The sequence below is a fragment of the Larimichthys crocea genome, chromosome XIII (assembly GCF_000972845.2).
Source record: "Larimichthys crocea isolate SSNF chromosome XIII, L_crocea_2.0, whole genome shotgun sequence".
In the NCBI taxonomy this organism is placed as follows: domain Eukaryota; kingdom Metazoa; phylum Chordata; class Actinopteri; family Sciaenidae; genus Larimichthys; species Larimichthys crocea.
In genome coordinates, this window is record NC_040023.1 from 363,747 (window position 1) to 376,529 (window position 12,783).

At 43.0% G+C, this 12,783-nt stretch overlaps 1 protein-coding gene across 2 annotated transcripts; it reads left to right on the plus strand.

Moving 5' to 3' along the window:
- Positions 1-313: 313 nt before the first annotated feature.
- recql4 (RecQ helicase-like 4) lies at positions 314-10,843 on the plus strand. Of its 2 annotated transcripts, none has more exons than XM_019254797.2 (28): positions 314-882; positions 976-1,009; positions 1,130-1,224; positions 1,313-1,459; positions 1,618-1,769; positions 1,885-2,989; positions 3,069-3,151; positions 3,255-3,354; positions 3,516-3,693; positions 3,972-4,079; positions 4,421-4,588; positions 4,677-4,769; positions 4,845-4,981; positions 5,093-5,176; positions 5,340-5,528; positions 5,649-5,831; positions 5,946-6,141; positions 6,354-6,547; positions 6,798-6,881; positions 7,035-7,172; positions 7,288-7,404; positions 7,498-7,759; positions 7,977-8,106; positions 8,201-8,361; positions 8,467-8,644; positions 8,813-8,966; positions 9,055-9,163; positions 10,618-10,843. In XM_019254797.2, the coding sequence occupies exons 1-28, from the start codon at positions 799-801 to the stop codon at positions 10,737-10,739; spliced, it is 4,785 nt and encodes a 1,594-aa protein (XP_019110342.1). In that variant the 5' UTR covers positions 314-798; the 3' UTR covers positions 10,740-10,843. The 2 variants fall into 2 exon arrangements, with proteins under 2 accessions (XP_019110342.1, XP_019110340.1); XM_019254795.2 differs by having other exon boundaries at positions 7,495-7,759; positions 10,618-10,842.
- Positions 10,844-12,783: the final 1,940 nt, after the last annotated feature.

The following is a 12,783-nucleotide window of genomic DNA, read 5'->3' on the forward strand; positions in this document are numbered from 1 at the left end:
GTAGTGGCAGTAGCAGTAGTAGTAGTAGTAGTAGTAGCAGTAGCAGTAGTAGTAGTAGTGGCAGTAGTAGTAGTGGCAGTAGTAGCAGTAGCAGTAGCAGTAGCAGTAGTGCCAGCAGTAGTAGTAGTAGTAGTAGCAGTAGTAGTAGTAGTGGCAGTAGTAGCAGTAGCAGTAGTAGTAGTAGCAGTAGCAGTAGCAGTAGTAGTAGTAGCAGTAGTACCGGTAGTAGTAATAGTAGTGGCAGCAGTAGTAGTAGTAGCAGTAGTAACTTTTTTCTGCCCCTGTCCCTTTAAGCAGGAGGCGGGATCTGTCTTGAGCCTGACGGAAGTCGTGCAAACCTTAATGACTAAACTGTGTGTTTACTAAACTAAACACATGCTTTATAAATTCGGACTGTTCATAACTTTTACACCGACTGTTGTTTTTGTCTGTGTCGTCTTGATGTTCTCAGTGTTCGTAAAGTTTTAAGTCCGTGTAAACACAGAAAGTTCTGTTTTATGAGACTGGGGGACACCGGAAGTGACCTGACAAAACAAGCTGTCACTTTTCCGGCGCGGGAAAATCGTAAACACAAGCAGCGGAAGAAAGCTCGTTAATATACCTTTCTTCTGCTCTGTTTGTGACCTCAAGCGGCTGTAACTTCAATTCGAGCAAGAAGCAAGAAGACGTATTTCACACTTTGTATTAAACAGAAGGTTTACGCTGAAAAGCGCTGGCGAGCTGTCGTAGTGTTGTAGACGACATGTAGCTTCCTGAAGCTTCCAGGTGAGGAGTGTGGAGTCTGTGGTTCGCGTGATCATGGACCGGTACAACGAGGTGAAACTTCTCCTGAAGAACTGGGAGCAGGACTTTGTCAAACAGCACCAGAAGAAACCCAACAAGGTAATTTAAACGCTAAAGCTTTTGCCGACATGTGGTTTCAGTGTGGACAGTTTGTTTACCTTTTTCCATAATATGATGCTGTTTCATTTCCAGGAGGACATCGATGAAGCCCCAGAGGAAACCAGGAGTGAGTACAACCCATAATCTGCATCATAGATAAACAGTTAAATTAGACTACAAGTATACTAATGTGTGTGTGTGTGTGTGTGTGTGTGTGTGTGTGTGTGTGTGTGTGTGTTCATCCTAGAGCTGTACAAAGAATACAGAAGTTTGAAACAAGCCAAAGAAAACAGTAGCAGTGGGCAGTCCAGATCTACAGCTGAGGGCAGCACAGCCCAGAAGGTACTGAACAAAGTGTGTCACTGACTGTAACACAGAAACTATTGGTTTGATGTGTTTATAACTGTCTGTCTGTTGTCGGTCTATGTAGGAGCCGGACTGTTGGGGTGCCCACCTGAACCGCAGTGCACAGAATGCATCTTCTCCCAAACTGACAGCCGAGGACAGAGACAGCCTTAAAGCCTCGGCCCAATACTATGGCCTCAAGCTTAAAAACAACCTGACTACACTCAGTAAGGTGAGGCACACTTTACACATTATTCTAAGAAGTAATTGTACACTTAAAAACCCTGGGCTTCCTCTTTGTGTTAGGATAAAACATCAGACGTCACAATAACAGCAATTTCTTTTGTTTTAGTGCTGATTTTAGTCATGATTTCCTTTTTGTTATTTCAGGAGAGACCTGTCTCACTGAAGAAATCTGTCCTTCCTGGCCGAGTGCCTCTAAACTCCTTGAAAGATGGACAAACTAGGCAGACAAACAGCCCCATTGCTGCCACTGCCAAGACTGCTTCCCCCGGCCCTGAATTCAGCCCTTTCTCACCAAGGTAATAACATAGAAGGAGGTATTTTCATGTAAACTGCATTACTCACTGATATATCAGTTGCTCTACAACTTGAATGCATTGTAAGATTTCCTTGTAATTGCGTCCCTGTTCACAGAAGAGTTAAGACTTGTCTGGGGTCCCTGGATTCACCGACACTCCATCCAGCTGAGCCCGAAGAACAGTTTAAACCATTTGAACCTATCGGAGAGTCTTGTGAAGAACCTGGAACTTCTTCCAGTAGTTGCAGTAGTAGTAATACTGATAGTAATAGTTGTACTAGTAAAATGATTAGATCACAGAATCTAAACACCTCTTGTGTACCTCCCTCTCCAGCCAGATCTTCTGCCCTGTTGGCGTCATTATCTTCTCCAGGTAGAGGAGGAACTTCAAGAGGAGACTTAGGAACCACAGGAAAGTTAAATGGAAGTATAGGAGCTGCAGTAGACAAAAAAGAAGATGCTGAAACTTTAGGAACTCCACAAAAGGGTGTTGGTTCTGCAGGTGTTGGACCTTTGATGGGCTTGAGAGGAAGCCCACAGTGTCTTGGAGGTTTCAGAGGAGGTAGAGGTACTGGAGGAAAGCCCTCTCCTGCTAGCAGACTGGGTTTTGTTGACAGGAAGTGGCTGGAGAGGTGTCAGGTGTTTGGGGAGTTGGGGGCTGAGGTGAAGCCTGGAGCAGGCAACCAGGAGATAGATGTGGAGAAAAGAGCAGAAAGAGAAAGGGGCAGAGAAACAGATGGGAAAATGCACAGAGATGGCAAAGAGGAAATGGATGCAGAGGAAGCAAGAAGCGAGACGATAGACTCGCGAAGAGATGTTGCGTCTAAGAGCATCAGTAGTGATAAAATAGTCAGCGATAGTCTACAACACACTGGAAAAAGCAGAAGAGGAGAGGAAGAAATGAAAAAGAAGGGAGGTGAGGAGATGGAAACAAGACTGACGTCACCCCCAGTGCCAGAAGAAGACAATGAAATCAGTCACAAACCCAAAGGTACAAAGAAGAGGGGGAGGAAAAGACAGAGGGAGGGAGAGGACACGAAGGGTGAGACACCAGAGGAGGGAGGTGTGAAGAAACGGCGAAGGAACGGCAAGAAGAAAGAGGAGAGCTCTGACGTGAACCCCAGCCCAGCTCAAGAAGGAGGGAAGAAAAGGAGACGCAAGAAGAAGGGTGATGAAGATGAAGAGGCAGAAGAAAAGAAAGAAACCAAGGAACCAAAAAAGGTGAGCCAGTTCATTTGTTTTCATCTCATACTGTGCTTTTTTAGGGAAATTAGTTAAATGCAGTTTTCTTCCTGTCAAGGTTCCCCAGGAGAACTTGTTTGGAGAAATAGAGGAAGAATTTGGAGCCAGGAGAATGTATCACTCTCAGCCAGTCAAAGCCAAGTAAGAGCACACATGTACCTGGTCTGCAAAATGATGCTGAAACATCTGTATTTGAAACATCTGTATTTGTACTCTGTGTATAATAAAATCTTTATTTGCACAGAACTGCAAAAGGAGCAGAGGGTAACTTTGTGAAGATCAACCTGAAGAAGAAATCTCATGTCAAAGGATACGCACTCAGGGGTCTTGGTCTACGCAAACAGGTACGAGTGTATGCAGGACCAGTCCTACACTTTGTTGTAGACAATGTGTGCCAGAAATCGGAACCATAAATCCAGTATCATATGACTATACAACTATCATGATACAAAATGTTAAAAAAAAATGTGTGTTTCACTTGTTATGAATCTACGGTGTGTTTCAGTTGTACATGCAGAAGTTCCAGCTGAAAGGTGAACGTTTTGGTGGAGGTGGTGGATTTTTCGGCAGAGGAACGAGGGGTGGATTCAGAGGGGGGTTCAGAGGGGGGTCCAATCGCCAGGGTGACACCTGCTACAAGTGTGGAGGGACTGGACACTGGGCCATGGAGTGCAAGGGACGAGGTAATACAAATAAAGGATTGATTAATCTTCTTATTTAACAAAGGACTAATAAGACAGACTCTAATCAATATCGGTAGGACATCAACAACTGTCACTGTTTTTAAGTTCCCTGAAATATATTTGTTCATTGTTGAGTCCCCAGCCACATCGTTTTCTGTGACCACTTGAAGTGTAACCTGATAATGATAGATTCAGCTCAGAGGAGAATGTTTTACGCATAAATATACATTTTGAATCGTATTTATGAGCAACAAATCCCTCTGAACTCTTTTTTGCAGCACCTCCTCCTCCTGTTAACGAGGACCCGCCTGCTGAAGAGGAGCCATTTGAACTGCCCACCCTGGAGGAGGTTGCCAGGGCAACGGGGACGTTGCAGCAGTCACTGGGTACGCCTGTTGAACTTACTATCTGCTTAGAGCATGCTGCTTTCCACCTCCACTGAATAATTTTCCTTGTATGATTAAAATAGTACGTTTCATGTTGTAGAATTACATCGACGTTTTGCATGAAAAGAAAGTTTCAGTTTTTTTTGGCTGGTTATCAAATTCTTGTCATGTTACAGCATCAGAGGTTTAGAGGCAGAGCACCCAGTGGATTCACTTTTACTCACTTACATCTCGCAGTCTGATTCATACAAGTCAGCAAATCAGATAACAATGTTTTAGTATCGCAGTTATTTCTGCATTTGTTGTGCGTCTTTAAATCCTGATGTGTTTGTGTGTTTCAGTGGCATCTCCAAGTGACAAAGAGGGTCAGCCATATCAAGAAAAGGAGGTGGGAGGTAACACCACAGACGAGATGTTGCTGAATGTGATTCGCCCTGACTATGAGCGTCCTGCTCCGCCACCACCAATGGAACCACTTTATCATCTCAAAGATGATGGGAAAGTCCAGGGTAAACACTTCTACTAAAAACCTTGTTTTAATTAAGTACAGTACGTATCATACGTTTGCTCAAACTTTTTGTCTGTGCGCCTGTTTAGAAACACCTGCTGAGGTGTATGCTGCTCTCAGAGACCTTGGCTATCAGTCATTTAGACCAGGACAAGAGGAAGCCATCATGAGGATCCTGTCGGGTATGTACAGTACACACCACACATACACATATCCGTACACCTATAATTCATGTTTGTCTCTCACTTTTCCTTCAGGTCTTTCTACCCTCGTGGTGTTGTCAACAGGGATGGGTAAATCACTGTGTTATCAGCTCCCAGCCTACCTGTATGCACAGCGCTCCAAATCCATCACCTTGGTCATTTCACCACTCGTCTCCCTCATGGATGACCAGGTTTCCTATTTTTAGTCATAATTAAAAAGTAAAGAGCAGAGAGTTTTTTTATTTGAAGAGTGATGAAGTTAACTAATTTGTTGTGAATGTCTTATTTGTGCGTCTGTATAGCTGTCTGGCCTGCCAGCCCATCTGAAGGCAGCCTGTATCCACTCCAACATGACAAAGAAGCAGAGAGAAGCTGCGATAGAAAAGGTAATAGACCAAGCAATATAATCTGTACTCTTATCGAGGTATTTTGATAGTACAGTAATGAAGAAGAGAAATGTTTATCGAAGTAAAACTATTATAAGTTTTAGTTTATGTGTGTATTCAGCTCATAGTGTGCCTCTGTGTTCTCCTTCCTCTGTCTCTCCAGGTGAAGTCTGGTGAGGTCTGTGTGTTGCTCCTCTCTCCAGAGGCTCTGGTTGGTGGAGGTGGTTCAGGTTCGGGGTGTCTGCCCTCTGCTCAGGAGCTGCCACCTGTGGCCTTCGCCTGTATAGACGAAGCTCATTGTGTCTCAGAGTGGTCTCACAACTTCAGACCGTGCTACCTCAGACTCTGTAAGGTGGGTTAATGATGTGAGGGGGGATCCTGGACTATAAGCTGACCCATCTGTCTAGGACTCTGCTTGTTCCTTTTGAGGAAAGATAACAGCACATAAAATATGTGCTGTGTCTGTTTGTAGGTACTAAGGGAGCGTTTAGGAGTGCAGTGCTTGCTGGGGCTCACGGCCACAGCCACACTGTCCACTGCTCTGGACATCGCACGACATCTGGACATCACAGATCAAGACGGCATCGCAGTCCGATCTGCGGCAGTTCCTTCTAACCTGTATCTGTCTGTGTCCACGGATAGAGAAAAGGATCAGGTGTGTAGCATGTTTATCTGTAATTCATAAAGTTGGATGAACGTGTCTGTCTTTAAATATTTGCAGTTCACTCACTTCTTCCTCTCTCTCTCTCTTCTGCTTTTATACTTTCAGGCTTTAGTCACCTTGCTGAAAGGTGATCGCTTTGGTTGTCTGGACTCCGTCATCGTCTACTGCACCAGAAGAGAGGAGACAACTCGTGTGGCGGCGCTGCTCAGGACCTGCCTGCAGGGGGTGCTGTTGAAAGAAAACAAACAAACCAGCAGTCAGGCACAACACAACCCTGCAGGACAGAGAAAGAAAGATCTGGGTAAGGGTGGCATAATCCATCATTTTGATTGATTGCATCAAGGGATGACATGCAAAATGATTGCATCAGATATTTACAACTAGAACATGTTGTGGAAAGCTGTTGAATTACATTGCCGAAGAAGCATTCTCTTTGTTTAATTTTCATTTCTTTCTCTTTGACTCAACGTCTCCGTTTACTGTTTTCATGCAACCCCACGATTCTTCGTTTAGCAAGGAAGAAGATCCGTAAACCTCTGAAGTGGCAGGCAGAGTCGTACCACGCCGGCTTGTCAGCATCAGAGCGCCGCCGCGTCCAGAACAACTTCATGTGCGGGGAGCTCAGGATCGTGGTGGCCACTGTGGCGTTTGGCATGGGCCTCGATAAATCTGACGTCCGAGGAATCATTCACTACAACATGCCCAAGGTAAGCGGTGGTCTGACTTATTCAAAGCTAAAGCTCTTTGAAACAGACTGCTTCTTCATTGTGACTCGACTAAGACACTTTTACATGGAACATGCAACTGTGTCAGGAGCTTTCATCATATCACAATCTTTATCAGGACATATTGTATTTTTTGTCAGGTGGTTGATCTTGAACACTGAAACCAGCATTCTGTGTGAAATGAAGGCCAAGTCTTATCTCTAAGTATTCTCTTCCTGGTAAACGTGTTTAGAGCTTTGAGAGCTATGTTCAGGAGATCGGGAGAGCGGGAAGAGACGGAGAACCAGCACACTGTCACCTCTTCCTGGACCCTGAGGTAAGGCTGTGTTTATATTTTGTATTTCTGGATTTAGTAATTTTGCAGTTTCAGTGATGCAAAGCATGTGTGTTTTAAAATGGGGTGGTCTTTCCGTGGTGGTGTCAACTACACTGTATATTTAAAGTGTAATTTGTGTGTGTGTGCGTGCAGGGTGGGGACCTCCATGAACTCCGTCGTCATATCTATGCAGACACTGTGGACTACTACACAGTAAAGAAACTGGTCCAGAAAGTTTTCCCTTCATGCAAATGTAAACAGATCCACCAGAAACAACATGAACTTGTCAAGGTAACTCTACCTGTGTTAGTTTGTGTGTTTATGTGTGTGTTCTAAATACTGTTTCCACAAATAGCTTTGAGACCATGGTACTAAAACTAAAAAGACTTTCCGTCTCTGTGTAAAGGACATTGAAGACTCTGAGCTGCTGGAAATAATGGACGTGTGTGATCAGGAAGGCAGCCTGGACCCCCCCACTCAGCAGGACATAGCCACAGACATACCAGCACCGTCTACTGCACAGGTAATTAAAAGATCTTTAATATCTAAATGAATAAAACTATAGTTTTACACTCAAGCAAATAAATGAGTGGTGTGATGTTTTTACCACAAGGAGACGTCACATCCCGATGCAGCGGAGCAACCGCTCCAAAAAGATAGAGCTGAAAGGAAGGAGGACGAGGTGGAGGAGGAGAAGGAGCAGACTGTTGAACACAATGAAGCTGATGGTTCGATGAAGGACAAGGATGTGGCCGGGGATTGGTTGAGGGACCAGGAAGAGGAGAGCAGTGACTGGCCCAGAGAGAGAGTGTGTCACACTCATGAGAGAGCGATTCCCATCCAAGAAACTGTGGAGGCTCTGGACATCACAGAGGAAGGTAAGTGGACACACACACACACACACACACACACACACACACACACACACACACACACACACACACAGGGTCATGTGTGTGAATAAATCGATCATCATAAGGTAGAGCAGAGTAAAATGCAAATCCAGTACAAGAATCAGTAACAGGAGAAACACCAGAAGACAACTGTTGAAATATTCCATTTCTCTTTCCTTCTTTTCATGTTTATGTATTTCAGGTGTAGAAACGTTGCTCTGCTATCTGGAGCTGCATCCCCAACGCTTTGTTGAACTTCTCCACCCCACGGTGTCCAGGTGTAAAATCAGCTGCTACGATGGACCGAGGCAGCTCCAGAAAATCACTAAAATGTATGAGGTGTTTTTTTTTTTAGGATACTCTAATAGCTCTGAAAAAAATGTCGGCTCAGATTTATCTTTATTCAGATTTGTTTTATTCCCACAGTTGCCCTCCAGTTGCCGTGGTGTTGGCCAGAAGACGGATGGCAGGCGAGCGAGTGGAGAATTGTGATGACGTGGAGTTTGATGTCGTGGAGGTTGCGGACATGATGGGATGGCAGCTTCCTCTGGTGAAGAGAGGCCTCAGACAGCTGCAGTGGAGTAGTGGTATGTGTATGCACTCCTTTCTGTAGCTCTCTACCTCTTACCTCCTTTCCTTCATGGAAAACTTTATTATCCAAACCGACACGGCAAATCCTGTTTGTGTTTCAGCTGGCGGACGTAGCGGCATCCACGTTGAATTCTCCTCCATATCCTTCTACTTCCGTTCCTATGGCGACCTCAGTGACGAGGAGATGGACAGAGTTTGTCAGTTCCTCCATAATCGAGTGCAGAACCAAGAGCGAACTCAGCTCTACCAGCTGACTGCCTCCTTCAAGGCTTTTAAAAGGTGTGTACACACACACACACACACACACACACACACACACACACACAGGAAATCTGACTCTGTTAATGCTACAGATTATTTGTGTCTTTGGGTGTGCTAAGGGTCGATGAAATCTGAAATCACAAGCCCTGTATCCTAAAATAAATCCTACATGACATTCTGTTGCAGTGTCGCGTACCACAGCGTGTCGTCCTGTGTCGACGATTTGGACGAGAGTCGCAGCCTCCAGCTGAAGAGCCTTCTCTCTGAATACTTCGACAAGAGGCGAGACCGAAGCCAGACACTCGCACCACTGGACATCGAGGAGCTCGACAAATATAAGGTGAAACACACAGGATGTTTACCAGGAGCTTCAGCTGAATTTGAACGTCTGGATCTTGTAGTTTACTTGTGTACTTGTGTGTTTACAGTTGTTAGACTGGGAGAATCAGATCAGAGCCGACATCAGAGGTTTTCTCAGCAACCGAAGTGATGAGAAGTTCTCTGGAAGAGCTGTTGCCAGAATCTTGCACGGCATCGGTGAGATGACACGAACACAAAATATACAGTACGAAAGTATCATTTTTAGATCTGATGCAAGTTTTATTTGTACTTTCTCTGATAAAGTTAGAGAGTTAGAGCTGCTTTGCATTAAACATGAAGAGTTATCATCGCTGTCTGATGATAGCCAAATGTTTTTTTTTTCAGGAGGATGAAAAAGCTCTATTACTCAGAAAATAAACCTGAAATACTGTAATAACAACATTTACAACATAACACATTTAGCATCAGAAATGAAAGTCTATGTTCACACAGTCATCATCGGACCATTTAATATTTTAAATGAATTTACGTGGACTGTGAGTAAAAGTGACTATGCACTTTATAAATGGTTCTAACAAAGTGTGGGTGGTGCCGAACCTCAGCTCTCCAGTTTATGTCCACCTTAGTTAGTAAACTATCGGTATCAATGGATTCTTGTCTTTCTAATCAAAGCTATTTCATTCAGATCACAGGTCTCGTCGTCTATCCTTGAATCTCAAACTCCATACGATATTTACCCAAAGCGATCCGCCTTAAATCTATCTTACATACATGATGGAACAAAACATCTTTTCACTGGTCAATAAGATTCTAAAAACTGATTTTATATAAAGAAAAAGTGCCTTGCTTCAAGTCAAACAGCAGCTTATCCAGTGAACATGACCATAATGACTGTAAACCTCTAGAGGGTGTCAAAGGATCAGTGAAGACATGATGTGAGCTTTAATCAAACAGGCTGAGTTCAGATAGCAGGATATTCAAATCATATTCTCTCAGGTTTCATACACCATAACTACTATTACTTTTAATCAAAGGGGGGGGGGGGGCAGACTGATTTATTTATTTCTCTAATTTGACCTCAAACAAAAAAACACTTTCTCTCTTTCAGCTGGTTCAAACTGTTCCAACCTGTCTCTAGTCATATGGTTATGTTATTGTCCACAGAAGTAATGTTATCTTAAGCACATACGGTCACAGCAAGTCTTTACTTAATCTCAGCTGCAGCAAACATGTCACACACTCCCTGAGTCGTCTCTCTTCTTGCTCTTAATTTGTCTCAGGTCAGATACAGTAACAGTGCCTTAACTGTCCAATTGTTGCCTATATGAAGTTACCCTGTGGTGATCCCAGTGAGCCTGCCAGGCGTCTGCAGTTTAATCTATAACAAAAACAAAATGGAAAGATCTTGCATTGTTTATTTTAATAAGCAGATTAAATGAACTAACCAAAGCACTGAATCAGATTTCTTCACCAGTCAGCAGAGGGAAGTCAAGGGTCACTTTTCCTGTCTTCACTGTATAAACACGAGAGACAACACAATGGAAATTCAGTCCAGGACTTTATCATTGTGTCGCAGACAAGTTTCAGTAATCTGAGCCGGGCATAAAGTGTACTTTATCTGTGCTTCATTTGAGAATGTACTGAAGGTGAAAACAATCTCTGTTTCACAGCCAGTCCTTGTTATCCTGCTCAAACCTATGGCAGGGACAGACGCTACTGGAGGAAGTACATCCAGTTTGACTTCAACCAGCTCATCAGACTGGCTACTCAGGAGATCATTCGCTTTAAATGACAGATCAAATACACACACACACACACACACACACACACACACACACACACATGCACACGCACAGGTCAGCACACAGGTCCATTCACTCATGATGAATTATTTAATTTATGATGTTTTGTACAATGTAAAGTTTTATATATTTCTATATAATATACATGTTTTACATGTTTGTTTGTTTTTGTAGATTGTAATTAAATAAATGTTTTCTGGTTTTCTATTTTGGTCTTGTTATGCAATCTCTTTCAAAGATCTCAGAAATAGCTGCTGGAAAAAACTCATCCCTGATTTGTGTCACATAGGAAAAAAAGAAAAAAAAAATCGTATCTCTTTCATGACTCAAACACTTAAAAGTGACATAAAAGTCATTCTGACCCAGAAATGCACTCGCATGAGGAAGTAAAAAATAATACAAAGTCCTCTGACCCTTCACTTGACTAATGCCACTGTTGACTTAAGAAACTAAAGAAAGCACTGACTTGCATTGATTGGAATATCTTGTGAAGAAAAACTTGTGTAATGATTAGACACTTTTTGAAGTTGTGTGGGATTTCCACATTTTATCTCACCTTTGTTAAATATTACTCACCGTCAGCATGTTGACATGTGAGCCGTGAGCATTTAGATAACAGGTTTTTATTTGTGTTGCGTTACTTCAAAAAAATCTGTGACGTCAAATAAGCAAGCAAATCCTTAGTCTGCTACAGTTCAGTTAAATCTGCAAATGAATATCTATTTCCTTCTTTTAATGTTGCACTTGGTACAAAGTCACTGTGACCTGTTTTACAGTTTAAAAGTGAGGAGGAGCCACAGCCCAGTAACTGCTGCATCCTGGGAAGGAATAGTTTAGACATTTGGGGTAATATGCTCATTTATTCTCTTGCTGAGAGTTGGATGAGAAGATCATAACCACTTCCATGCCCTACAGATGGGGAAACTGCCAATCTGGCTCGTTCACTAGCTACATCCAGACTTTATGCTGGGCTAACCCCTGAGAGTGGAATGTCTACCTACACAGCTATGTTAACATCCAGCATAAGAACCAGCAGTGCTGCTGCACGGCCTGAGCGACACCCTGAGCTTTCTTTTTTTCCTTCATTGTGTTTCAGCTGTGGACTCTGGCTTTTACATATCTGCTCTGGCTCTGACAATAAGTCATAAAATATGAAGAAATGTGCCTGATGAGCAGAGATACACCAGGGAGCCTTTGGCTAACACTTCCAAACTCTGACAGCAGTCTGAGCTATAGACAAACAAACCTTAAATCCAAACTCTCAGTTATCTTTCCACCATCCATTCATTTCAATGGATGTGTTATTCGAACTAGACTGCTGTAGTGAATGTTACAGATGTGTTAACCTCATGAAAATACAAAAAAGGTATAAAGTCTGTGTCCCTTCTGACTTCAAACTGCCTCTCTTACTGGTCAGCTTTGGAGCAGTGTGGTAGTGTTTACTTGAGGTGACAATACTCTGCAGGAGGAGCCAGAAAGATAAAAATCAGCCTTTTCTGGGAAAGGTTAGGCAAAGGTTATGACAGTCAAGAGCCACTCCTGGGAAATTCTTGAGCAAGACTAACTCATCACAATAGGCCTTTGATACAGCTGCAAAACCACAGGTGAATGACTGTCCTGGTGTGACTGCGAGGCAACACGGACAATATCGGGAAGCTGAAGTTAATTTGAGTTTGGACATTATTTATATCTGTGCTTTTCATAATGTGACATATAGGCATCTTTTAAGTGATCACATGCACTCAGGAGACCTACATTAAATCTTTCAAAGCAAATCAATAGGTTTGTGGACTATACAGGGAGCTGTTTTCTAAAAGAAAGAATGATGAGATGTCCGTGCAGTAAGCGCTTATTAGAGAGTGGACACAGTTTAGTCAGTGGTTATGTTTATGACAGACAGAAGTCACTATATTCTGTGTCTATAAAGGACTTGATTTAAAAAAAACAACTTGTATTTTCATTTGATAACAAAATTTAAACAAGATGAAGAGGCTACTTCTGCACAGCGATGCTTTGTTCTAAGTGTCAACACAT

Coding starts and splice junctions, on each gene's coding strand:
- recql4 (XM_019254795.2), top strand. CDS start 799: ATGGACCGGTACAACGAGGTGAAACTTCTCCTGAAGAACTGGGAGCAG. Junction 3,152..3,254: donor TCTCAGCCAGTCAAAGCCAA/GTAAGAGCACAC, acceptor TTATTTGCACAG/AACTGCAAAAGGAGCAGAGG. Junction 5,529..5,648: donor GCTACCTCAGACTCTGTAAG/GTGGGTTAATGA, acceptor GTCTGTTTGTAG/GTACTAAGGGAGCGTTTAGG.